General features: G+C 42.4%; 1 protein-coding gene and 1 non-coding gene across 2 annotated transcripts in view; one reads left to right on the top strand and one right to left on the bottom strand.

Annotated features, from left to right (window-relative positions):
* LOC137909578 (uncharacterized) overlaps window positions 1-18,848 on the top strand; it is a 19,406-nt gene extending 558 nt beyond the window's left edge. Inside the window, 40 exon segments of the mRNA XM_068754041.1 lie at window positions 4-89; window positions 454-568; window positions 656-771; window positions 874-959; window positions 1,033-1,176; window positions 1,277-1,393; window positions 1,511-1,867; window positions 2,736-2,884; window positions 3,471-3,631; window positions 3,742-3,924; window positions 4,007-4,052; window positions 4,295-4,407; window positions 4,567-4,740; window positions 4,842-4,890; window positions 4,973-5,138; window positions 6,226-6,398; window positions 8,456-8,561; window positions 8,564-8,655; window positions 8,721-8,772; window positions 10,532-10,621; window positions 11,530-11,596; window positions 11,693-11,821; window positions 12,002-12,168; window positions 12,254-12,367; window positions 12,633-12,738; window positions 12,835-12,898; window positions 13,199-13,276; window positions 13,393-13,481; window positions 13,882-13,947; window positions 14,081-14,128; window positions 14,267-14,308; window positions 14,395-14,506; window positions 15,388-15,524; window positions 15,625-15,714; window positions 16,026-16,167; window positions 16,665-16,828; window positions 17,123-17,239; window positions 17,475-17,537; window positions 17,714-17,789; window positions 18,762-18,848. Of these exon segments, the coding sequence (XP_068610142.1) occupies window positions 4-89; window positions 454-568; window positions 656-771; window positions 874-959; window positions 1,033-1,176; window positions 1,277-1,393; window positions 1,511-1,867; window positions 2,736-2,884; window positions 3,471-3,631; window positions 3,742-3,924; window positions 4,007-4,052; window positions 4,295-4,407; window positions 4,567-4,740; window positions 4,842-4,890; window positions 4,973-5,138; window positions 6,226-6,398; window positions 8,456-8,561; window positions 8,564-8,655; window positions 8,721-8,772; window positions 10,532-10,621; window positions 11,530-11,596; window positions 11,693-11,821; window positions 12,002-12,168; window positions 12,254-12,367; window positions 12,633-12,738; window positions 12,835-12,898; window positions 13,199-13,276; window positions 13,393-13,481; window positions 13,882-13,947; window positions 14,081-14,128; window positions 14,267-14,308; window positions 14,395-14,506; window positions 15,388-15,524; window positions 15,625-15,714; window positions 16,026-16,167; window positions 16,665-16,828; window positions 17,123-17,239; window positions 17,475-17,537; window positions 17,714-17,789; window positions 18,762-18,848 (4,533 nt within the window).
* A 2,722-nt stretch (window positions 18,849-21,570) lies between these two features.
* Window positions 21,571-21,653, bottom strand: trnal-uaa (transfer RNA leucine (anticodon UAA)). The gene has a single exon. It is a non-coding gene; the product is annotated as a tRNA-Leu (tRNA).
* Window positions 21,654-27,868: the final 6,215 nt, after the last annotated feature.

The raw sequence follows: 27,868 nt of genomic DNA, 5'->3' as shown, positions 1-27,868 counted from the left end.
CAGGCTGGTCAGAACTTCCTTGATGCTGATATGAGCTATGTGAAAGGACTGTTTGGGACTGTTCTGAAAGGGCCCAGGCTGCCGGAGGTGTAAGTGGAATACTACTAGTGCTGGAATGGAACTAAGAAGTTTCATTTACTTAAGAGGGAACTCAGAGGTCTTTTGTTTTGTAATAAAATCAACTACCCAACACTTTATACCGGTGCAGAAATGAGTTGATGGACTTCACATTTTCATGTATTTTGTGGTACCGTCCTCGCAAATATGAGGATTTTCCATTTTTGCACCAGAAATAATTTTGCTTTAACTGTATTACAGTAATGTTAATCTTATAATGTCAATAAATATAATAGAACACACACGTACGCACATACACACGCACGCACGCCTGATCAGATGACAGTCAGCAGTAATTGTATCTGCAGTTCTTAGTGGCTTTCTTTTTGTGCTCAGGGTTTATGATCTTCAGTACATAAAGCTTCCGGACACCTTTGACCCGCGTCAACAGTGGCCCGGCTGCCCCACAATCCAGCAGATCCGAGACCAGGGAGCCTGCGGCTCCTGTTGGGTAATGCGCAGCAACAGAGACAAACTAAGAACACAGACTCAGCTCTGGAAACCTCACTTTTGACCTCATCGTTTTGATTCTGCCCAGGCCTTTGCTGCGGCTGAAGCCATTTCTGACCGGCTCTGCATCCACAGCGGCGGTAAAATCTCTTTGGAGATCTCTGTTGAAGATCTGCTGTCCTGCTGTCAAGAATGTGGCATGGGGTGAGCATCAGCGCAACAAAAAACGAATGGACTGGACCGGCTCTTTTCAGAGGACTCTGGCTGGACGCCTGTGGTGTTTTTATAATCTCATTCTGGGTGCAGCTGCTCCGGTGGTTTCCCCCCTGAAGCTTGGACGTTCTGGACAAGGACAGGGCTGGTCACGGGAGGCCTGTATGGCTCCAAAGTTGGTGAGTGTGCACTGGAATGGGTTTAGACAGCTGCAGCGCTTTCACCTCTGGACTGAAACGGATGCTTTTGCAGGCTGCCGGCCCTACAGCATCCCCCCCTGCGAGCACCACACGAATGGAACTCGTCCTCCCTGCAAGGGTGAACACGACACTCCCAAGTGTGAAGAGAAGTGCATTGATGGATACTCCCCATCCTACCAGAAGGACAAACACTTTGGTACGGATAATCTAAAATCCCCCCCCCCCCCCCCCCCCTCCTGACCTACTCGTTTATCTGGGATGTGTTGCTGTGTGTGTCTCCCCCCCCCACCTTGCAGGCAAACACTCCTACAGCGTCCCATCCCAACAGGAGCAAATCATGACTGAGTTGTACAAGAACGGCCCGGTGGAGGCGGCGTTCACTGTGTTTGCAGATTTCCTGCTGTACAAGAGCGGTGAGGCCGAGATATTAGCCTCTTTAAAATGAGACAATGTGTCTAATTATGTTGGACCAAGGTCAACGCTGACGCCGGGACTTTTAAATTGTTTTATCATTCTACATTTGACTTTAGGTGTGTACCAGCATGTGACAGGGGAAGAGCTGGGAGGTCATGCCGTGAAGTTCCTGGGCTGGGGAGAGGAGAACGGGACGCCGTACTGGCTAGTGGCAAACTCCTGGAACACCGACTGGGGAGATAAAGGTACCAGCAGAACCAGAACCGACCCGCGTCACATTATCTGTCCGATGGTGGCGAGTCATGCCGTTTGCATCCTCTCCTTTCAGGATTTTTCAAGATCAAGCGTGGAACTGACGAGTGCGGCATTGAGTCAGAGGTGGTTGCCGGAATCCCACTCAACTAGAATAAATGAGTTCCTGCAAATGTTCCACCGAATCCACTCGATCGAGATCATCTATCTTTCTGTGAGAGACTGAGGTTTAATTTAAATGTGAATGTCGACGGCTTTTAAAAGCAGTTCGCTGCTGGCTCTGTTTAAATCATAATGCTGATCTTCTAGTTTTAGTTTCCCCCCGTGTATTATTTAATTTCGCACATCTAATTCAAAGATCTGAAATAAAGCAAGCTATCCAAAAGTTATGGGTGTGAGATTCTTTCCATGCAATATTGCCTATTTGTGTTTTTGTATACATTTGTTTGCTATGATGTGCTGTTGCGCTCCAATATGGTTCTGAGAATCATAATGGAGACAGCATCTTCTATGGAAAAGATATTCCCTCAGTGCCAATTAAGATATTTAATCATTATTTAATCATTTGGCTCTTCTTGCTTTACAACAAGAGAACTTTTGACACTTTGGATCCAGTCTATCAGTCTAACCCCCCCCATTAAAAGTTAATCAATAATAATCAAAACTAATAGTCAATTAATGTGTACATTTGTGAATGTGAGAAAGCAGTCCAGAATCAGCATCCAAACATGGTTTTATCTCATATTTTTCTTGCATGAAGGCGCATAATATTATAATAATTATGAAAAATATAAAAATCAATAATAATCAATGTGTAAATGTGCAGAAGAACAAAACAAAGTGAACGCAGACTTTCAAAATGATTTAGAAGCAGGCGTTGCGTGACGCGCGTAATAGAAGAAAGGGAAAGGGGCGTGTCATTAGGTGACGCGCTCCTCTCCAACCATCGTCATTCATGAACTCAGAAGCCGGAAGTCGCTGCTCCTGGAGAAAACACCGGCTCTTCGCCTTCATCGTCATCATCGCAGCTGATCGCGTCAGCTGGCCGTGATGAAGGCAGCTTCCTACGTCTGTTGACGTCATTTTCAGAGCGCCAAGCTAAGCCTTTCCGGGCTAGCTTTAACAACAGCCATGTATCTGTCGCTTCTGGAGCTCTGGAGGAAATGGGAGTGCGTTTCCACGGAAACGGCGTTTATCTGCTCTCTTACCGCCGCTTTGTTCTTGCTGTGGGGTCGCAAGTGTCAGGTCGGTCACTGCGGGCAGAACCGTAATTATGACGTCACTGTATGCATGTGTGCATTCATAAAAAGAAGCTTATTCATCTGGAATGTATTTATCCCTTTTAATCACCTAATTCATTAATTAATTACCTTCCTCAACAAGTTACAGACAGATCTTAATGAATTTATTGAGGAAATGTTGGGAATGTTTCCAGGAACAGATGAGAGCGATGATCCGGAGGAGATCCGGGATCTCTTCCGGAAAAAAGGAAACAAATAAACATTGAAAACCCCATTTACGGATTCAAAAACCAGTTATCAATATATTGTATTTCGCTACTTTGTTTTCTAAGTATCGCCATCAGTTCATAAGAACTGAAGAAGCCTCTTGGACGAGACGTGAAACGTCTTAAATCTAACGCGAACAAGTCCAGTTGATTCTTCGTGATTTACCTCGACCTGAATTACTGAGAATCTAAACAGACACACAGCCATATATCCAAAATGATTAATCCCACACACACACATGAACACACACACACACACACACACACACGTACATCTTTTTGTTGTCGTACCTTGTAATTGTGTCTCTTCCTCCCAGACACCCACCCTGGTGTCGAGCAAGGGCTTCAGCGCCTTCCTCCACGAGCACTGTCCTGTGGTGGCGGAGCACTTCAGCCCCACGCCGTGGTGCTGGGGGGGCAGGCTGCAAACGCTGGTGTTCGCCATCCTCAAGTCCAAACCGCCAATCGCTTACCGCAAGTAGGATGACCCCCCCCCCCCCGAGTTCCCTCTGTTCTGTTCTGCTCGTTTTTGTTGAGAGAGCGTCCCGTTAGCCTTTCAGTGACGCAGCCGTCCCTCTCGCCTCCCAGTGAGCTGATCCGTACGGTCGATGGTGGTCAAATCTCTCTGGACTGGGTGGACAATCGGGGCAGTGCGGCCTACCCGGAGTCGGCCACCCGCCCCACGGTACTGATCCTCCCCGGTCTGATGGGGAACAGCCAGCAGTCTTACGTTCTCCATGCCTTTAGACAGGCGACTCGCCACGGCTACAGGTGAGCCCCCCCCCACCTGTTTCCTGTCTAATGTGATTAAATTTTTTTTTTTTACCTGCTTTCCTTTTGTTTTCTTGACTAGATGCGTGGCCTTTAACAACCGAGGCGCTGCCGGGGAGGAATTGTTGGTGAGCACAAAGCATGAAATGAGTTTAGCTCGCTTCGCTTCTGAGAGTTTCCACATTGATCTCTGTTTATCAGTCTGCATGAAGAGAAAGGGGAAACTGAAAACTATTAAAGCGCCAAACGTGTGTTGATGTGTGTCTTTTACGTGGCGTCTTCAGCAGCGCAGTAATTCCACCCTACAGCAGTCAAAAATAAATACGTCTGTGACTCGCACCCTCTCGCTTTCTCTCTCTGTCCGCGTCAGACACCTGTGACCTACAGCGCGTCCAGCACCTCCGACCTGGAGTGCGTGGTGCAGCACGTCAAAGGACTTTACCCACAAGCCCCTCTGTTCGGTGTGGGCGTGTCTATGGGAGGGTGAGTTGTGTAACCATTTGAATTTGATGTGCAATGATACCCGACAGAGAAAATATCAGAAAGTTTTCATTGATTGATTTCCTTTCCTTCAGTTACTCTTCTTTTAATTTTTACTTTTTAAATCATTTAGTGCTATTTCATGTCTTTATTCCTGGGCAGCATGTTGTTGCTCAACTACCTGGCCCGAAAAGGCACCGAATCGGGGATGGTCGCGGGTTTCACCGTTTCGGTCCCTTGGAACGGGCTGATTTCCACTGCCTCGCTGGAAGAGCCGCTCAACTGGCTGCTCTTCAACAAGCACCTCACAAACGGCCTGCGTCGCAGCGTCGACCGGTTGGGCTCAACCTATTTCTGTTTGCATTTCGCTGGAGTTTAAGTCTAGCTTTATAGTTTCAGGGTTCTTGACTTTGCTGAAGAAATCTTTTTCCTCACAGACACAGGAAGGTTTTGGAGAAAGTGGCAGACATTGATTATGTCTTGAAAGTAAGGCCCGTTTTTTTTTTATCACATTTCTTTCATTGAAGCTTCTCTTCAACCTCTTTTAATGCATCTCTCTCTCTTCTAGTCACAGACGATCCGCGAGTTTGACGAACGCTTCACCGTTTTGCAATTTGGATATAAATCAGTGACGGAATATTACTGCGACGCCAGCCCGGACAGAAAACTCCCCGACACGGCTGTACCCATCTTGTGTCTCAACGCTGCAGATGATCCCTTCTCTCCTCAGAGCGGTGAGTGGGAAATAAGAGACTGTTGGTGTCACGACAACATTTTGACTTGAACTGGAGCGTTATTAATGCAGTTGCAATATCTAGTCTGGCTCTTATTTATTTAATTTCCTTCAAAAATGAAACAAAATGAACACAGAAACACGTCTGTGGGTTTGAGCTCTCAGTAATTCTGAAGGCAGATCTGACATACTTTTCATTTCATGTAAACGAGCCTGATGCAAACACAATTGTTGGCCTTGTCTGTTTTAGTCTGTTCTGTGTATTTCTTCAGTATTTATATGGAAATGTCTGCAGTAAATAAGTACTACATGCCCTTTACAGAGTAGGAAAATAATATATAGAGTTCCTGTATTTCACTATCCAGTGAATTTTTCTTGTCCAGCTGGTCCTCACTTAACGACAGAGTTGCGTTCCGAAGACCCTGCCGCTAAGCATAAGTATAGTACTGATAAGGTTTACACTTTTCCAATTCCATTTTTGATTTCGTGTACCGATTCGTTTCTTTATCGATTCTCATTTGGGAGGGGGACGCGTCACAAACAGGTTGATTAACATCAACTTTGTTTTATAGCTTATTTTAGAATTTTCAGTTACAGGACCTAACAAACCCAACAGCAAGGCCTTAGGAGGCCCACAGCCTCGGGCTCCTCGATGGGGGTAGTGGGGGTTTGAAAATAATAACAAAATTAATCTTCTTCTGTAGAAATTAACAAAATACAACAAGCTATTCTGTGGCAATTACTGAAGAATGTCTAGAAATTAAAATTCTCTCCTTTTTTTAAAAGAATATACGAGCTAAGCACTCCAAAATAAAACTCCATCGGCGACGGCCTGATTCAGTCGACTCGAGTCCGATGTGCAGCCATCAACTATGAAGAATGAACAATTATTTTACAAGAAGAAAAAAAGCACATCTGCCTTTTCAGATGATATAACATGGTAGTATTCTTGACACAACATGTCAACAATGCCAAAGACGGCTATAGACTTAATGAAACATTTTCCATGCGTCCTGTTTAATATTTTATTTGCTTTGCTTTCACTTATTGTCACTTTTAATACATTTGATTGCATCTTGCCCACGCAGCCTTCCCATTGGCCATCATCCAGGACCTGCCCAATGTTGCTCTGTTGGTTACGGCGCATGGCGGACATGGCGCCTTCCTGCAAGGTTTGCTTCCCCGCGGTGAGAACTACACGGAGCGCGTCTTCAGCCAGTTTGTCCGAGCCGTCTTTGAACATCCGCAGGAGATCAAGCAGGCCTGTGTCGTCAAGGAGACGATTACCTGATTGTTTTTCCAGCCCGTCGCACAGCTCTTAATCTGAAACTGAGTTATGAAGACTGGGAAGTCACTGACATCATCGAAACTGTTTAAGAAATGCGTTGTTCGGCTTAGCATGCTGTTTACCGTACAGAGGTGTTGGGCTTTCACAGAGAATAACCAAACTGTATACAATTACATGAGTAAGTAAGCTATTCTACCTCCTAGCTCAGGTTCTCAGCATAAAAATACAATAAAAAATAAAAGTCAAGAGCTCATATTTCATGTGGAAAGAAATCATGCGACCAAATGAAATTGTATTGTGTGTTGCTGTGTTTTGACATCCTGATCATTTAAGTTGAAAATCAAGTACTGTACACAAATAATGGCTGTTAGAGAAGTGGTTGGATTTTAGATGACTTTTGAATGTTCCTGTGTAGTAATATAACCGAATGACATCAGAACACAAATGTCTTAAAGGTATCGTTTCACTTCTTTGGCAAAATGTGGTTTCTTTGACATGTTTTACAAGCCTTAAAGACCCCCCCCCCCACAAACACACCCACAAACACACACCCACATACTGTACATTAGCCCTCCTTCCATTCTGTACGATTACTCAATGCTTAGAGTATGACCCCGAGGCAAATTCAGTTGTCTGAGCTACTTTCAGGATTACCACAAACATTAAAACTCTCAACAGGCATATTTGCAAGAACACCCAAAGGCAGATTTATCCTTTCAGGTTTGATTTGAGAACAGAATTGGAGAAGCTGTGCAAAACAAAGGCGCCTTTGATTTCATGGGATTTCCTCATTTTTCGAAATCAATTTTTGAATAATGCTTTGTTGACATGTAAATTATACATTATGTTAGAGGTAAATAATGTGGCATTTTAATCTCTGTGTGAATTACAGCTGGGTTAAACAGCTGAATAGCAAGTAGTTCTGAATCTTCTGCCACAAATACCACCAGAAATTCAGTCTGCATGGGAAGTATCTGCCGTGATTCTGTGTGTGTGAATAGAAATAGTAATATGTGAGTATTTGCTGAAGGATATATTATGTGCTCTGATGATGTGAACGCACCTGTTTATTGTGCATTAATCTATGACGGGCATCATTTTTACCAGCAAGCGTTTGACTTGATTCTTGCAAACACTTGAATGTGTTGGAACTGTAGCTGGTGGCTTCACTTCCTCATCAGCTCTAATCTGCTACTATTACTGCTGTGTTTGTGTCTATATAAGCTGTAGCCACTTATTAGTTGTGTTTTGTCATTGAATCAGACTGAATTAAAGAATGGCGACGACTCAATTGTGTAGTTTCTGCCCCTTATCTTACACCTCTTTGGTGGTTGGAGGGAACAGCAACACTCGAGCCGTTTTTCTTTTCTTTCATTGAAACATTTCACCATGTTTGTCAACGCACTCAGCCTGTCATTGACTTCCCTCCGGATCCATAAATGAAATCGGAGCCCTTTTTTTTTTTATCTACTTGTTGTGAAGTCACTAATGTCGTTGATTAACCAGACAGGGTATCAATAATTAACTGTGAACACCAAAAGCCTACGCCCTCTGGCACAATGGTAACCCTTCGGTCTCATAATCACTCAGAGGCGTGTGGGAAAAAAGGAACTGAAGGGAGGCTACACTTAGTAAGTGGCTCATACTGTGTAATCTGTGAGACCTGGTCACCCTCAGCTGCTGTCATTTGTGTCACTCTCAGAAGAAAAGCGCTCAGCATGATCATCATGGGTTCATAAAACATATCAAGGTGGACGATCTAACAGGGAACGCATCAAATTGTTTTTTTTGGCTGCTCATAAAGCCTTCTCATCAGTTCCTCTTTCTGTCATTGTTTTTTTTTACAGCTACGACCCCATTATTTATACCTCATCTTAAATGTTCTCCTGTAACCGAGTCATTGGTTAAAGACAAACCACTCGTAAATGTCACAGAATCCCAAAACGCGATTCCAGATGTGTTTCCAAATGAAGAAAACCCAACGCAATGCATCAGACCAAAGAAGATTTGAATAAGATTTTAACCCCCAGTTTCATCTTTCTCTGCAATCCACCCCCTCCTCCTCCTCCTGCCTGTGTTCCACTACCTGGTGTGATGGGAGGGACCTGAGATTATTGTTAATGATTCAACACCAGAGCCGCTGAGATTGACAGACAGAGGAGGAAAGATTGAAAGTGAGAGACAGCTGGAAGTAAAAAAAATAGTGAATCTGTGGAGCGGACGCTGCAATGTAAGCTGAGAAAGCGTGTAGCTGCTGCCAGAGAGGTCGCAGACTGCATGTTTGTATGTGCTCAGGTGCGTTCAGGCTGCACACTGCACTTCGAGGGTCAAGTAGAAACCGGACAGAGTGAATATTTCTCGCCAACTGTAAAGTGGACCTTATTAGGAGTTGAGGGTGTTACTTTGGTTCCTATGATCCATGTGACCTTTGTAGGTTGAGCAGAGTGCCACCTTCCATCCACACAAATCCGGCAGGTGAGTGGGACTCAATGGGATTTAATCTGTCGACGCATCACATGTTATTCTGTGTTTAATCGGTGCTCTGGATGGATATGTTTAAAGTACAAATGTTCTTTTTTTTTTTACTTTGCACAAATTGTCGGTATTTTATATTCAGAAAAAATATGATCTGCATGTGAAGCAAAACAACCCCTAACGCTCGGTGAAAGAGTGCATCTTAAATACGCGCTGGCAGAACCAGGAAAGGGCTCGTTTACAGAGCATCTTCTGAGAATCCAGCTGTAGTTACACTTGGACATGAATTAGTAATGAGGCAGTATGGAGTGTGCGTTTCGCTGCCTATGTAATGTTGATCGGTCCAGTCCTCGTGGGTTTTTTTTTTTCTGCTGTGCAGCGGAAAAGCAGACAGAAATATCTCCCGCTTCGTCAGCTGCCTGTCTTGACTTTGCTGATTTCCTATTTCCGGTTCTCTTGCTGAAATGTGAAAGCTGCTTACTTACAAAGGTCCGTTGCGAGAAATTACGTGTCAAATTTAACAGTGTGTACCTGAAATATGTCACCAAAACAGCCAAATGCACAAGTGGAAGTGCGACTCTATTCATGGGAACACTGAGTGAACTTCAGTCGCCCCGGGCTAAAGGGCAAGCGGGGCGGCAGCGGTGGTTGTCCATTAAATGGTGACTGGTGGGCAATAAAGCTTATTACCCCCAATCTACCCTCACTTTAAATTTGGTTACTGCTGCAAATCCTGGAAATCTGACAAACTGTGTTTGCACACAGATTATAAATCCCTGACATCTGAAAAGCGAGGTGCGAGATGATCGCACCTTTTTTTTTGCCACTTTTTAACAGCAAATGGAAAATATCACATCCAATTTATGTGACACGAGCTGATTTATATTCGCCCATCGCGGCTTGTTGGTCCGTGGCTCAGGAACTTTATGATTCGCTTTAACATTGCACCTAATCTGAGAGCCGTCCAATGTTCAGGTTGAGGCCACGGTAACTCGGGTCATGTGATGAGCACCGTGACGAATGGCAAATTAACCTGTCCTACTCGGGCTAGGCTCAAGCAGAGGTGTGTGTGTGTGTGTGTGTGTTAAGAATGCTGGTAACCGCTGGCGTTTGGCCTGTTAGCGGAGTCTAATTATAAAGTCAATGCACCGTGGATAAAAAAAAAAACGCCTGAGGTGTTGTGTGAATCTGTGTCAATCAATGCGTTAGCAAATACACACAATACACACAGGCTGCACAAAGGGAGCTAATAATCGAGGTATTTATCTTAGCACTCCTTTTGTTCCATCATCAGTCACAGGTGCAATAATAGAGGAGCAGGGGTGTGACAGCATTCAGCCCCCTGTTGACTAGCCATTATTAGTGTGCATTATTTAGCAGGACTCTCGCTGTGCGCAGGAAGTGGAACAGAATTCATTGCCTTCAGCAAAAACATGGTACCAGACTATTTTGAAATAAGATTTGTGTGTGCAAGCCTCTAAACATATCAGCCTGTCCGCCTCTTCGTTTTATTCCTTTGTTCAGGTGCATCACTTGAATTTATCTGCCCGCTACTGATTAAACGCTGTGGCTTTATCCGTTTAACCCATATCTAACTTATTAATTTTTTTTATTCCCCTCCCCCCCTGTAGTCATGGAGAAGCAACTAGAGGAGCTGAAGCAGCAGCTTGAAAAGCAGTGCCTGATCAACCAGGAGCTGCAGAGTCAAAACAAAGACCTTGGTGGGTGCAGACACAACTTGTGCATTACGTTGCAGTACAAATTCATATTCTATCCTCGTGCGTTCTGCAGCTGGGCTAAGAATGTGATGCAGCAACATGCTATTGTGCAATGCTCTGACCAGGATTCAAAAAGGGACTGGATGCCCTGTAAAATATTCCCAACACAGAAATGTGATCACTTCTTGAGCATTTTCACATTCATTTATGTTGGAAACTGTTGAAACAATAAATTTCTGCCTCACAAATATCACATTCAATTTGGCCGTGGATCAATTTGGTCTCGTAACCATACGGAGCGCCAACATTCAGAAACATTGCATTGTTTAAAATAAACGTAACTCTTCCAGTGCCAGCCATTTTCAGCTCAGCTATATGCTGTCCCCCTGTTTTCGCCCCTGATTTTCCAATCCCCACAGAATATTATTTTCTATGACTAAGCAAACACAGAACATATCAAACAAAAGATCAAAGTCTCTTCTTTCATCAGTTAAAAAAAGGTGTGTTCATACCATTTATGGGCTCAGTTCTGGCTAATGTACCATTGATGCATTTTACGTTTTGCTTATTACAGAGAGACACAAGCCACGTCCCACATACCTCATAACAGTGCAACGACTGAATAGAGCATTATCAAGGTTGTGACAAGGATAGCATGAGATTGGGAAAGTTGTTGTTGTTGTTGGACCATTTTGAGTTTAAACATCTGCCATTGAAAGCGATTGATTCCGAAACTCATCCATCCTTAAGCAACAACGGGGAGAGATTCACCGCTTCAGTTTGTAAAAAAATAAGTTCCTTCCTAGCTGACATTATTATAGTCCATGTCCTGAAGAATATAAATCATGCACTGCAGCAGCAGGTTCCCAGTGAGATTCTGCAGATTAAACGCATCTTCTTTTATTCCCCAGAACAACGACTGCAGCAGAAAGAAAAGCTTTTACAGGATCTGCAAAGTCAATATCATGATTTACGTGAGTTCTGGGACACACACACACACCCACACCCACCGAGGTGACCTTTGATTCAATATTGAACTCTTCTGATGTGCTCTGCTGTTTGTCTGCTTCAGAGTTTCCCTCCCAGAATATTCATGAGATTGAGCCGGAGGTCAGGAAGAGCCGTGCTGCTGTCATTGCCCCCGAACCGATCCCAGAGACCCTGGAGATCACGCGCAACAGGGTCAAGAAGACCGCTAGGTTGGTAAACAGCGTCGTCAAAGGGCTTTTACTTTGTCATTTGAGGCAAGAGACGCCTCACTGTGCCACTTGGCTGCCCTCACTGTACTATAATAATGTGAAATTTTGATAAATGTGGCCTTTGGAGCTGCCCAAGATCTCAACGACCAAGGTGACTTCATTCTCTTTCACCTCCCACCATCAGTGAGACAAATCTGATCGTCAAAGCCATCCAGAAGAACGACTTCCTGAGTCGCCTCGACGACGAGCAAACCGCCATGATGGTGGACCTCTTAGCGACGTCCAACTTCAAACCAGGGGACGACGTCATTAAAGAGGGCTCTGAAGGAAACAGCATGTACATAGTGGCAGGTATAGGGACATCGCTGATTCAAATTACGTTTCCTGTTTTATTTTGTCCTGTTTAAAACAGCTTTGTTTTCCGCCCACGCTTTAGCTGGCGAGCTCCAGGTCACCCAGGCAGGCAGGAACCTCCGCACCATCACCACTGGAGATATTTTTGGAGAGTTGGCCATCCTGTATAACTGTAAACGGACAGCCACCGTTAAAGGTCAGCCACTCTAGGGAAGAACCCGGAAGCACATGCCGATAGATTATTATTTCAATCTGCATTACAGGTATTAATCATGGTGCTGCTGCAAATATAGATGCACCAAATAAAGATTTGTTTCGGTCCCTGAATGGGAGATGATGATTTCCATGTTTTTTTTCCCTTCATTTAAGTCCCTAACAACATCTGCGCTCTTTTCCCACGATAACTTTGTACTTCTAACTACCTTTCTAAAAATCTTTCACCTCTTTTACTCGTGCGACAGCAAAGACAGCGGTACGGTTGTGGTGCATGGAGCGACAGACCTACAGGACCATCATAGCCAACAAGTCCAAAAAGAACCGCGAGCAGCTCATGGGCTTCCTGAAGACGTAGGTTTATCGGATTTGCATTGAGATTTTGCAATTTCTTCTTATGTCACATTTCTATAGCATGGTAGCTATTTTTTTTTTTCAAATATGTTACAGGTCTCGCACGCTAAAGGACCTGAATGATGTCCAGTTGTCTAAAATCATTGACTCAATGGAGGAGGTGTGTACGTAGTCCCACTGAGACTTGCAAGCATTAATTGATAATACTGCCATTTGCAGTATATTGTATATTAAAGAAAAATACTTTTCCACCTTTAATTTCCTTACCACGTCCTGCACCAATGGCTGCCTGGTGGAGACTAAATTAGTCCCGTATTGAAGGTCCTTTTCCAGCGTCATACGCCCTACAAGTCATAACCTTCATTTTTCAAGTCAAAATGCACTCAATGCATTTTTAGCAGACGTTTCATTTTGATATGATCTCTATTGCGCTGATGATCATTTCTGTTTTCGTCCTTAGATAAAGTACCAGGACAAAGATGTCATCGTTCGAGAAGGAGCAGAAGCAAACACATTCTACATCATCCTCAAAGGAGAGGTAACACGGTGCACCGTATATATGCCTGCAGACTGTTAAATATAATCTGTTCTAGTGTATAATGCATTATAAAAAAAAGCTAATTCCTCCTCGTGTGTGTGTTCCCCCCCCCTCAGGTCCTGGTTACTAAGAATGTCAATGGTCATCAAAAGCAAATTCGAAGGATGGGAAAAGGGGAGCATTTCGGGGAGCAGGCCCTTATACGGTAACCATGGCGACACGACACGTGCCCGAGGACATTTGTTTGAGTTGACACAACATCCAATGCGCACCTTCCTCTTGGCAGCTGTCGAGGAAGCTCTGCCAATACGGAGAGGGAAATTCCACACATTGCACGAGTCTAAATTGCTAAAAAAGGTGTTGATGGTGTCAAAGAAACAAAAAATCCCAGCAGCTAATCCAGAGAAGAATCACATCATGTTTGCGTACAGCATGCGATGAAGATCCGATCGCCCGGGAAACGCGTCTAATGTTGATTTAGGACAGACAGATTCAAGTTAGATTCTCTCAGATGCAGGTTTGTGTTGCATAAAGATTTAAGCCAATAACTAAACACATGCAACTCCTCATCAATCCTCATGTCATGTTGGTGTGGTGCGTTACAGGGAAGTGTTGAGGACGGCCACCTGCACCGCTGACGGCCCCGTTACCTGTTTCTCCATCGACAAGGAGTGAGTCGGATCTGATCAGCTTCAGACTGTTAAACCGAAGCTGTGATTTCTATCGGGAACCACAGACAGGAAATAAATGCCCTCCGTCATTGTCGCCCAGCTAGTTCGCTCACCCCGCCTTCCTTTCCTTCAGGGTATTTGAAGAAACGATTCCCGTAGAGCACCTGGAGCTGTTTGATGAGTATGCATACTGTGTAGCGCTTTTCATTTAACCATAAATCTCCTCCTCCATCTTGGCGAGAATAGTTTGGGCATGAGACTGGTCCCGATTCGTTTCCTCCACTCAAAGTCTTTGCTCCTATTTCCTCTCTATGTTCAGCTCTAAAGTGCTGCAGGAGGTTCAAGCGCCGGTGAAGTCGAGGTGCGTGGATGTGTGAGATGACGAAACTTGGATGCAGCCATTATTGAATGGCATCGGTTTAACATTTTCCCATCTGTCCCCGTCAGCCCCAGTTCTACTCTGAGGTTTAAGGATCTCATTCCTGTGTTGTATCAGGAGGGTCGCCATCAGGGGGATCCCGTCACACTTGGGGTCGGAGGATTTGGCCGTGTTGAGCTGGTGAATATATATATTTGTTTGTTTGCAAATCATGGCCGCAGAAGAAGTAGTTGGGAAAACAGAGGGATCCTGGGGGGGCGGGAAAACTCCCCGGAATTAGGATATTAACACGGAAACTGAGTGGTGGCAAAGAGAGTATAAGTGGAGGGACTGCCATGTCTGCCCCCCTGACTTGAACTGGGAGGCTGTTTCAGAGACGAGGGGAATGATAACAAAATGCTCTACCTCTATAAATTACCTTTTGAAATCGTGGGAACTACCAGTACGCCCGCATTTTGGGAACGCAGCGTTCTAGTGGGATGACAGGGCACTATGAATGAATGAATATATTTATTAGATAGAATGTTAGAGTACAAGTACAGTCACACAGTAGCATGTATTACAGTACAAATAAAGTCAAACATCCTGTCTAAGAGGAGCATTTCAAAAAAGCCCTTGCGGTCTTGTTTCCGTTGAAAGTCCTGAGTACATAAATCATTCACAATTAACAATACAAATTTAACAATGAAATAAAAATAAAACCAATATTCAATAACTTAATTGATGCAACGTAACATTAGAAAAACAAAAATATGGAAGATAAAAATGACTGGAAGATAATGCAGAGACGCTAAACACTATATGTGATCTTTTATTTTGTAGAATTTCATGGCCTTTCATTCTATTTATATTTTCTAGCGACATACATACAGCACAATGTATTCCACTACAACATGTCTAAGATGAAGAGAAGGAAAAAGTACATAAAAAAGATAGGATTGCCTTCCTCTTGCCTTTTATGTTACATTTAAATTATATTATATTTATATTTAAAGATAAAAAAAAAAAAAATATCAGTTACTATTCAAGGTTTAGCAATATGTCTTTTTAATCACCCGAAGGTGACGACGGTGAACCACGGGACGTATTATGCCGTGAAGAAAGTCAGCAAGAAGCACATTGTTGACAAGCGACAGGAGGAGCACATGCTGTTTGAGAAGAAGATCCTGAAGGCCATCCAGTGTGACTTCATCGTCAGGTATCGCACAACATCAGTGCAACACATGAATACAGCTTCATGTACACAATATTCTCGTGTTGGTGTTTATTTCATCTGCTTCTTTACTCTCTCCCTGCAGGCTTCAAGGTGCTTTCAAAGACACGCGGTACATCTACATGGTAATGGAATTCTGTGGTGGAGGAGAGATATGGACCAAACTCAAAGAAGTGTGAGAAAACAAACAAAGAAAATCCACCATCTCACCTCTTTTGTTTTGCAACACTAAATGGGATTATTCCACAATCAGAATCAGAATCAGAATCAGAATCAGAAGGTGTTTATTGCCATTGTCAGTGAGGGTTCACTGACTAGGAATGTTTCTCGGTGAAGTCGTGCTACATGTAACAGTAATGACATAAGTACAGACACATCACAAAACAGCAGCAGTGGACACAATGGAGACAAGCTGGCTATTTTGAAGTAAAGGATTGATTTCAGAAAATTTGGTAGGACATTTGGGCTTCTTGTATCTCTGCTCAGAGGCCGTTTTGAGGAACCCATCTCGGTTTTCTGCACTGCCTGCGTGGTGGAGGCCTACGCCTATCTCCATAAGAAGAGCATCATGTACAGAGACCTGAAGCCTGAGAACCTGATGCTTGACATGAAGGGTTATGTCAAACTGGTGAGTTCTGGTCGGGACAAGTCTCGTGTTCATGAAATGCACCCGTCATCGTGTGTGTTAGGACGCGTCTCAGCTTTTTCCTTTGCAGTTTTCTGCTAGGAAAGGAATGGCAGGTGACGTTCTCACCAGTAAGGGGCAATGGGTTGTCACTGGTGGCCTGTGGGAAATCCATTTTATATACTGGTACTTAGAATTTATATATTTTATTTTGACAAGGTCACACATTTGTTTGGTTAGACTCGAGCAGCTACTGAGAATAAGAGCATTAATGCTTGGTGAGCTGCTCTTTGCTCTTCTTCTATTTTTGTGTTTGTTTTGCTGTGACATCATCATCATCATCATTTAACATAAATGTATATTGCGTACTGTTGTGAACTAAACAATATAATTATTGCCCTTCATGCATCTTGATTTGCACGACTGGTAAGCAAAAGATTTGTGTTTCCCTCCCTCCCTCTTTTTTATTCATCTTTTTGCATGTGTGTATTTCTGTGCAGGTGGACTTTGGTTTTGCCAAGGAGATGGTGCACGGTGAGAAAACCTACTCATTTGTTGGCACTCCTGAGTACATCGCGCCAGAGATCATCAAGAACCAGGGGCATGACTTTGCAGTTGACTTTTGGTCCCTTGGTATCCTGATCTATGAACTACTAGTTGGGAGGTAATACCGACATGAATACAAGCTATTCTTCTGTCTTTTGTGGCTCATAAGTTTGTTTAAATAAGCAAAACAATATATTTTGTGAATAGAATCAAGCAATTATTGTGAATCGAGAACAATAATGAATGAATGATTCAATGTCAGCCAGCAGATGGCAGCAGGGAAGTGTGACTGACAGCTAAATTCAGCATCTCCAGTCACAGATTGTGACTTCCCAGCAGCAGCAGCTGGAGAAATTATACATGAAATGGCCTAAAGATTGAACATTCTCTTTCTTCTCTGTTGTATGGTCAGCCCTCCCTTTTCAAGCTCAGAGCCTCAGAAGATTTATGCCAAGATTTTGGATGGGGTGCTCAAGTATCCACCTTACTTGAGTGAAGCAGCCAAATCCATCATCAGTAAACTGTGCAGGTGAACCAGCCATAATCAAGGCTAAAATGCGATTGGGCTGAAATGGAATCAATCAAGAATCAAGAAGTGGGTGATGCATAATTCATGTGGGAAACGTCTGTGCATTACATAGACTAAATCCCAGGGTGGAATATGCATCATGTAGCACATATTACATGTATTTATCTTGACAGTTAAGATAAATGGAAAAGTTGTGAATTTAAATGAACAATCTGTTGAAATTTGGTGTTTGTAGACCTCGACCTGGTCAGAGGCTGGGAAACACCAAGAATGGGATCAAAGATGTCCGGCATCACAGGTAACCATAGCAACGTGCCGTACGCGTGGTTAAGAGGTCAAATAAGCGTGATACTCATGACCCTTAGTTTGCAAAGGCTTATTCGGCTCCTGGCTTACTTTCTTGACAGTTTAATTTTCTGACTGGCTGAGCTTTTGAACTAAGCGTGACCGGCTTTTCTTCGCCTTTCCCGTCAGGTGGTTTAGCAGCATGAACTGGCACAAGCTGCGCGTCGGCCAGCTCGACGCCCCCACAGTCCGCCTCATACGCAAGGCAAGTCAAAAAGCCCGCTGGCTGAGTGTGTCTATTGTCCTCTGGCTTTCATGTGGCGACAGGACGAAAAAAAAAAATTGGTTCAGAGAGTAGTTTGTTGAATCACTTCACTTACTGTCCGCCCTTTTGCATCATAATGGTGAACATGCATTAAAAAATGTGCAAGGATCTACAGGCCACTATAGCACATCAAATTATTACAAACTTGAACGTCATGACAGCAATCCTGACTTTCAAATGGGAAATCGGATTCAATGTGCATGAATCTCCCATAGATGATATTTTATAATGATTGTTACCTCCGGGGACTTCTATCTCACCTCCGAATTGAATCCGGATCGGATCCAGAATCAAGTCAGTAAGAAATATATAATTGTAACATTGAAAACCCCGTTTACGGATTCAAAAATCAGTTAAAAATAATCAACTCCGATTCACATTTACTGGTCATGGATGCCATGAACTATTGAGAACCTTTTGGTGATGATCCAGATCACCATGTGGATGGTGTGAATCTAATTATGAGGGGAACGAGCTGCTTGGTGGAGGTCTGCGCTCTCCGAGTGCTCTTCTACTCTGATGATGATTCTGATGTCGCAGATCCTGCTTTTGAATTTTCAGAAACCACTGTGCACATGACACTTTATAAATGTAGTGTTTCAAGCAAAGACTAACAAACTAAACAACAACAAAAACAAATACCGGTAGGTCTGTTTCTATGCACTTAGACTCTGGATACTGTATTTTGTTGTATAAATTGCTGCCATACTATGTTGGCATCTGATGCTTGAAATCTGACCCAGCAGGTCTTTGTGTGGTTTATTTGAATATTAATAACAAATTCAAAGCCAAAAGTGCTCGGCAAAGTTTATTTAGCACCTCTGAGACTTTTCAAGCACTCTCTGTTTACATAGAACAAAATGCATGTTAAATGGAGCCACAGATTTTTATTTTTTTCTTCTTCTCCTCCAGGGCCCCTGCTACATAAACTTTGATCGATTCCCTCTTGATCACTCTAAAGCCGAAGAGGACTTCTCTGGTTGGGACCGTGACTTCTGATATTAAAAAATAATAATAATCAAAGACCGCAAGAGGTGCCCCCCCCCTCCCCCATATATGAAACAGAATCAATGCAACCTCATTACATTCAGTCATGTGTTGATAGTAGAAACTTCATCATGGGGGAAAAAAAGGAAACAAAACATTTAATGCAAATTTGATCATTAAAATAGAGTGAACTACTTGGAATTATTGCTTTCACAGATATTTGTTTCTCTGTTGCTATAGTGACGCAACCATCCACATGGCAATGGGCCAAAAATATGAAGCGTTTAAGAGATATTTTGACATTCTGCTTCCAGGCGGTCTGCAGCTATATCTGGTGCTTGCTGAAGAAACGTAATGCTTTTAAGACCGATGACGTTCAAATACATTCAAGCGTTTGCCAGCTGAGAAAAAAAGGATTGATTTGAATTTGGTAATCTGGATAAAATCGGTTTGTTCCTTTCTTCTTAATGCCTGTGACGACTGAGACCATTTCCCCCACATCATCCCAAAAAAAGTCACTTGAAAGCAATAGCATTATTCCAAGGGGAAAGGACCCGCACTCAGATGTTTCCTTCCAGCCGAAAAAAACAAATTGAAATCTAGAGTTAAATGCATTGACCACAGAGGCCCAGAGGATGTACAGCACATTTGTCCTGAAGTGGACTCCACACTATTTGTATTTACCTGCTGTCAGTTACATCAAACAACCTGCGTAAACAGGATTATAGGATCAAAGTGAACAGCAGAGGGGCCAGAAAGAAAGAATATACTGTTGTCTTTCTGTGAGGCACCTCCACTCGAAGTTTCACCCACATGTGCATCATTACGAATTTTCTAAGCAATTGTCCTTTGTTATTAAATATGACTTTCCTTCTTTGACCAGCTGTTGCAAATGTCCTTTTTACGAGTAAACTGAAAAGTCATTTTAAAATAGGGGAATAGATAATGCAACATGCCCCATCTACTTTAACCTTCTTGCAAACATTGCATTGTGTGGTTCAGGTATTGCACCGTGGAGTGCTTTATTGTCAGGTGAAATCAGCGCAAATGTCTGTTATTGTAGACCCTGGGCCCTCAACCAGCCCACTGCATTAAAAAAAGCTCTGATCCAAAATTGTAGGTTCAATAATGTCTGCTATTGATGTCTTCTGGGAATACCTCTGTGGGAAGTTTCTGCTGTGCCCAGTGTGAGAGGATTGACTACCGACTCTCTAACGTGGGTGCAGACAGACAGATGATCAGCAGGCCTCTTACTTCCTGTGACGCGGGTTTTTGTACATGAAGTCCTTTAGCCTCTCTTGGGCAAAAATGCTATAGTTGCCTGCGGAGTCTTCATAATACCCTTTTGCTCCAACGCCACAATTTCAGTGCATGTGTGTCGACCTTTTAGCAGCTGTCGAGTCATGGAGCGCCCACTGATAAAGCCATATTGCCTAAATGTTTGTTGGACTTCAAATGCACAAATATTTTTTTCTCTAATTCCATCATCTTGAAGGGTAGAGCAGTCAAACTGGCATATTGATAGTTGGAGGGTCCTTCCTTCCTTTTTTTATATTGCTGTGATGCAAGCCTGCTTCCATATCTTAGGTAATGATGCTGTATCCATTATTTACTTACACCTTTAATTTTAATACTGCGAGTAGATTCTTACGGGTCCAGGAGTTTTTGCTGGGTTCAGCCCTCGTACACTTTTCTTGATATCTTTCACCTCTAGTTTGATTTTTCCCGGAGAGTGAGAGACGATCAATATCTGATAGCACAGGAATTTCCCCAGTAAATTAAATACACAACAAATGAAAAACAGCTTCACAACCACAACCAAAACATCATGTTCAAAAGGAGTATGAGGAAGTCGATACTTATTTAATCCTACCCCTTTACTATGTATACATTCAGCGTCAACACTCGACCGCTACCTTATCTTATACCACTATAGTATAACTTTAATAACACGTATTACCACATTAAAATAGAAATATTCTACAGCATATGAACTTGAAATAATTACATATTCTATAATATATTTTGTCCTCTCCATACCTCATAAAACATATTTATAAAAATTAAAAGAATTAAACTTCATCGAACTTGATCTTCACGAAATTTTCAGGAAATATTGGGGAACTTACCAGGAATAATTGATTACATTTTGGTGATGATCCATAAGAGATCCTGGATTCTGGATCAGTTTAAAGTTTTCTGTAACATTGCAGTACCGGTAAATAGAGCTTCAAAATTTGTTCCTGAATTTCTTGGTTGATTATTGGCTGATGTTTATGGAATTTGACACAGTCATGTAGGAAGGGGGCCTCTATCTTACCACCACATTTCATCCAGTTTGGATCCAGATTGCGGATACTGTCGTGATCTGGATTTTCCCATTTAATTATAATGGAGGCTTAAAAAAAATAAATCCTATCTTGTAAAATCCTGATTCAATTCACTCACTAAAAATCACATTCATAAGCGGTCCGATATGTACTATCATGAAAAATGAGCCCAGGAAAATATCATTACACATACATTTTGACCCCATTTGTCAGGGTTGCTATGGTGACCTTTGCTGCAGGTTGATTTCTGCCCCTGCACAGCTGCGGTGGCATCGTTGAACTGAACGAGACGCACCTGTTACACATCTCACCTAATCAGCTCCCGCCTCTCTGGACAGTTCTCTGGACAATGGATTTCAAGGCCCAACCCACTGGGCCACTGCTGCCAAATTCCCAAAACAATTTACCAGGAGTGGGGTTCGAACCCACGCGGACAAACATCCATTGGATCTTAAGTCCAACGCCTTAACCACTCGGCCATCCTGGTACACGGAGCCAGAGGGATCAGCCATTGCTGCACGAGTGAGTGCTTTTTGTGAATAACCTCTAAACTAATATTGATATCAATGTGAATCATGTTGCTAAAGGTTTGTTTTCATGGTTAAGGATTCTAAAAATAGAAATAAAATAAATGCAGGGCCATTATCTTTAATAACAATATAGGGAGACTGAGGTCCTTTTTTAGTTTGTAGTTTTACTGTTTCCTATCGTGTGCCTTCCCTTACCGGGTCTCCACAAAGCGTTACTATGCTTTTGCTTCTTTTTTGATTCTCTAGATTATTTTGGGATCCATTTGGAGTATCATTCCCATTTGGGACTCAATTCTTTTCTTCACATGGACACACCGATCAACTGCTTCCCACATTGAAGCAAGTCATTCCATTGGGAAGTTAGTTCTTTAAATTTGTCAAACCACTGTTCCTCTTCACAAGCGCACATTTACAGCCACGCCGAATGTAAGGCGGGAAGACACAGAAGATGAATATATTTATTTATTTAAAGCAGATGATGAGTGGCTGGACTCATCATGGAGATTGTTCCCCTCACAGGATGTCATGAGCATGTATGACAAAGAAACTGATGGCATCCACAGATGGCACTGCAGTGCCACAGTTCCGTCTACGCACATGATGATGCGTTTCTGCGACAAAACGCGTCTTCCTGTTTATGGGCTCTGTACTCTCTTCTTGTTTCCATTCATGTGTGAGATTTCCTTCAAGATTTCCTTCTCACTGTGTTCCCTCACTAATTGCAGCCTAATTCTCTTGGGCTTTTTCATCTTATATTCTTGGAGGCAGCTCTTCTTAATCATGTGACCTTTCCCCTGCTTATTGCACTAAGGCTGGGACAATGTGTCTCTGTGTCGGGATGTTCAAGTTTGCTTCCGGCTTCTTCACTCGTCACAAATCTGGGGAAACACAAGTGTTTCCTTACAAGGAGATACATAATTATATCTGCTTTGTTATAGTTCTGGCTCCAACAGTCAGTTTAAATTAGTTGAAAAATTTTTTGGTAACATTTAAATGAAAACATGTTTGCTTTTCACTTCTTGGCAAAGTAAAAAAAAAACATTTCTGTTAGTTGTTAGAGGAATTATTGTGTCATGTATTATTAGTTCAAGAAAAACAGAACTATTTCCAACTTTTTTTGCTGTCACAGCAAATAAAATAAAATTTTTATTAATAAACGTACTCCGGCAGAAGGTTATGGATCCACCAGGCCCATACACACTAGATGAGTAAATAAAAACACAACTGTCACACTACATATAACGTTTTTTGCAGCATATCTAATTTGCCTTCTGTTTCCTGCGTGTGCAAGTTGAGTAACAGTTCTGGAACAAAGACATCTCTAGAATGGACTGCAGTCTTGTGCGGTTCCCTTTTGTTGCCTTTTTCCTTTTTGATTGCTCAGCGAGTGAAATCTTCAGACACGGGTGACGGTGTATGTTACCGCATCTGATGGAGTCTGCTGGCTGACCTTCATTTCAATTACCCTCGTATCCTTGATGGAAGCCCTGCTGATTCACAATGTGTCTAAACTGACCAGCAGTATCCTAATGTGCTGAAGGACTGACTTCTGGCATCATTCGCATTCACACGGAATCTAATATGTTTGTGTTTTTGGTACTTACTTTGCTGACTCATTGCCCTTTAAAGCAGGTGCTGTCGCTGTTCTGCTGCATGCATGATGCGATTGATTTGCATGCCACTGTTTCCCAAAAGGCCACCTGTAATCTACACTTTCCTGACAGAACATTGATTCTTGTGCACCAATCAATGCTGCTCGCAGTAGTTTTGCCGTGCACAAATTCTCCGTAAATCGATGCGTCTAAAGCCGCTTCCTCATTCGGCCTCAGTGACCGGCTCATCTTGTGCATCACTGCACTCGAATCCCGAGGGAAAAGCTGCCTTTACAGGTGCTTAAAATGTCTCATTTCCATTTCTCCACTTAAACAAACTGTTCAGACACACAGATGCTATGAATGTTAAAAAACATTTTTTTGTGCCATAGCTCTGATCTTTATGCTTGATGTACTTTCCATTAACCGTGCCAAGATAGACAAGAATTGAAATTGGATTCAGAAGCTTTTTTTCATCTTGCCAGGCTGCGCAGGACAGCTGCATATCTACTCAAAAATAGTTTTTGGATACAGGTCGCCATTATTGCCAAATCTTTTTGCATTGCTTCCATATATTGGAGCTTTATTCCAGTGTTTTTGACTCAAAGGATGCTGAAAACCTGCTGTTTGACCGTCTCTCCTCCAGATCCAGTGAAATTCATTGAATTTATTCATTTCCTACAAAAACAGGATAAACTTGTACAGCTATCAGGAATCCATCCAGGCAGATTGGAGGGGCTTTATGCATTGCAGGTGCAGAATTAATACCCCACCTCACAGACAGACATGTTGTTCAACTAGCAGACTTTAGTGGATGATCCCCTAATGTGGATTTATCCATGCCAGCCTCTCTGCTGAGATAGCCTGATGCAGATGGGGAGAAAGAGCAGGCTACAAAGCAAGAGCAGCTATTCATTGCTATCAACTAATCAACTCAAATTATATTAATTTAAATATTGTTTCACTTGGAGTTCAACCAAATTCTTGCAAACTGTTGTGCATGTATTGTATGTATTATATAGTATTTGCTATTTGGTATCGCTGTCGGATAAGTAGATGAAGACGAGGCAATTACAATCTTGTCTTCAAGAACACGAATGAGTGTTTAAAGTTATACATAGATTTATAGATTATTTTTTTTTACTGTATTTTTTTGCCCCACGGGGAATATTGAGGCAGTAAAGGGCAGGATGTCGCTCATCCTCTCAGCGAGAGAGGATATCCTATCGACAACAGCCTTGACATGACAGGAAAATGCTGTAAACCTTAGGGAAAGGTCAAAGTTAAAGAATTAAAAAGGACCGTTATAAGTTATTCCTGTCCCAACAAGCCCTGAATAATAAAGGGGACATATTGTGAAAAAAACCCCCGTCTCCCGTGTTTATAGACTCATATTTTTGTGCTTTTGGGTCATTACCAACCCAAAAACTACAAAATTAAACCGTACAGTCAATCGTGCGTAGTTTGCGTAGCTCTGTAATCAAGTAAAACCTCACCGGTTACCATGGTAGCGTGCAGCTGAGAGCGTGCGCGCTATGAGTTTAGTTTTGGTTGCCTTTTCAGAGGCGTTTCTGACAGAGCTGTTTGAGACCGTTTGCTATTTTGACCAGAGACTGTCACAGATACTGCATATATGTGTTTGGGAACTGTGTTAAGTTGTGGAAAAAGAGTATAATATGTGACCTTTTTAAAAAAACATTTTGAGGTGTAAAATGCATCAAGTCATGAGTGGCAGCTGTCTGGATCCAAACTGTGCTTGTGAGGAACAGTGTGTGACTGGTGAATCATCTACCCCGATCCATTATCCGCCAGGGTCTGTCATCGCTCGTGTGATTTGCACGCCACCGTGTCCTCTGTTGCCGAGCAGCACAGAACAGCCGGGTGCAGGTTGTTTTTCTCGTGCTGTTATTTTCAAGCTCTGTGTTGCTTTTGACAAAATCAAAGGGCCTTAAACAGAAACTCGCCGTGCCAAAAAATACTGCAGCTTACAAAAGCAATGCGGTGGCAAAATAACAGCCATCGTTCTGGGGAAGGATTTTTTGTTTTCGTACATATATTAGTACATACTGTTGTGATAATTTTTTGGAGTTACTCTCAAATAATGTTGTCAACAGAATATTGGAAAGACTAAACTGATTATTGCATACGGAGCTATAAAACAATCCATTTTGTAGACCTAAAACCTTTTAGAACAGAAAGTTTTAAATATTGTTGTGGCGAGTTAAGAACAAATATAGGTTGGCGCCATAGTGCTGTCAGAGATGGACCAGACCACTAAATGTGTATTAATCCTCCATTGGAAGTCCCCAAAAATCATTGGGGGACGACTTCCAGACACACCTTCAAAAAAAAAACATGCACTTCCCATATATCTAGATCGATCTCTGCATTGGGTCTTCTTTAAAATCAGCGCAACACTCATTTGTCTTTTCATTTCATCTGTTGACAATAATGAAACACGTTTTACACAATACTTGAATTTAATAAGCAACTTTTTTTTTCAGAAGCTGAAAACACGTCCTTTAGTGGTTTTCACTTATAAAATATTTGATTCTAAACCATCTCAAAGGTTTTTCATGAGTTGATGTCGACATACTAACATTAACATCTTAACATACATACATATTAACAAACTCAAAGCAAAGCCTGCTATTTTAGACACGTCTGATCTATGACACTCGAAGCATCATGGAACATTTCATGCGATGCTTGAGGAAATCCTGTGCATGCATGCGTGCACACGAGCCCCCACAAGTATATCAGCAAATGTTTTTACAAATAAACTTATTGGGGAATAAAAAAACAACAACAACAAATCAACAGAACAAATGATTATTTTTAAATGATGCTACAAAATAGAATTAAAAAGGTGCAAGTTCAGAAGCTGAAAAATTACAAAGTTGGATCTTGGCTGATTTCACTGATTTTGAAAATTAAAATAAATAAAGGCTTTAAAAAGTCTGCAGCTTATCCAGTGAGCCAAATGCACTTCTTTGCCAACATAAATCAAAATTTTACATCATGATGTGCTTACATTCACGATGCGTCTCATTTCTGCTGCCGCGAACGAGGAGATACATTCAACACGCTCTAACTGGGATTATGTTGGCGCCGGATCCTTAATTAAAAGACAGTCCCCTTGGGAGAGGAGATGAAGACACGTGGAAAATATTTCCGTGGGTGGACAGGAACTCCTCTTAATGTCAACACGCTCACAGTGAAGACAGTCACGCACGACCCTGCGTGTCTTAACATGTTACATCACGATCCACGGTCAGGACTCCTTGACAGCGCTGACAGCTATTCTCTCTGTAGTTGTCAATCACACAGCTGATCACTATTGGGGGGGGTTCAGCCTGAAAGCTCAGTTTGCTTTTCTTCAGTGAACTCCACACTGACATGCTTGCAGTTGTTCCTTAACTGTCTTTCCCATCGTGGATGGCTATTAGTTGTTTTTCGGGAAATACAAAAGAGTGCTGTTTCATCTTGATGACGCTTTTGACTTGATCGCACCTGACAGCTGACGACCTTTGCAAGTCAAGCTCTGATGCGTTCAAGAAAACAAGAGCTTCAGAGCCGGAGAACTTTGCAGCATCGGCTATTTGCAAACCCAAGATTGTGCGAGAAGTAACTAACCGGCTATGGCTGGAGCAATGAAGTTACAAAAGAGGTAAAATGACCTTGAAATGTACTGGAGATAATGTACCCTGTCGTAACAGAAACATTCCGTTTTCCAATCATGAACCCATCGATGATAATAGACAGCAGGTTTGTAGGTTATTTGGCAACATGTGTTAAGTAGTGTCTGATGAGTCACATTGTAATGTGAATGCAGGGTATGTCAGTGCTACAAAAAGACACACATGGGCTACATTACAACTTAAAATAACATAATACAATTCACCCGCCCCCGATATATCCTGAATATCACATGAATTTTGTATTCTGATTGAAAAGAGATATTAATGGCGACATTCCGATATCCAACGTCTTCTCATATCGCCACACCAGAGACATTTTCTTTGATCAGAGTCACGCACATCCCGAACCTACAAAAACGGTGGCGTACATTCAGTGCAGACAAGATAAGACAACAGTGTTTTCTCCTTCGACTTTATAAATGAAGGTATTGATGAGCGTTTCTGTAAAGCTGTAAGACCGACTTCATGTCCGAACAGCGTACAAGATGTGCCTGGGGATTGTCTTTTATTTTTTTCCTTCCAATTTCAAAAACAAATGAAAGTGTTGAGAGACTGGCTTCAATTGTCATTTTTGAATATCTAGTGTTTGGTTCAGTTTCAAGAAGTCTGCAGGAGAGGATTTAAGAAAGAAAGTGCTCATCTTCCGCTGTTTTGGACAAGCAGCATAATTACTTTGGAGCAGCAGAGAACAGTTTAATCGGACGGTGCGGTTGAGACAACCATCCCTCTGCTTTTTTTAAATACACACACAATGTCTTTATTCTAAAAAATTACAAGTGGATGAACAAAATGTGTCTCGGCCTTTCGATGCTCCCCATCCTCCCGCTCTGTGTCGTTTTCTGTAAGGCACGTGGATTATCCTTTAGGGTAAAGAGCTGA

The sequence above is a fragment of the Brachionichthys hirsutus genome, chromosome 20 (assembly GCF_040956055.1).
Source record: "Brachionichthys hirsutus isolate HB-005 chromosome 20, CSIRO-AGI_Bhir_v1, whole genome shotgun sequence".
Taxonomy (NCBI): Eukaryota; Metazoa; Chordata; class Actinopteri; order Lophiiformes; family Brachionichthyidae; genus Brachionichthys; species Brachionichthys hirsutus.
This window is presented reverse-complemented; position numbering and strand designations above follow the sequence as displayed.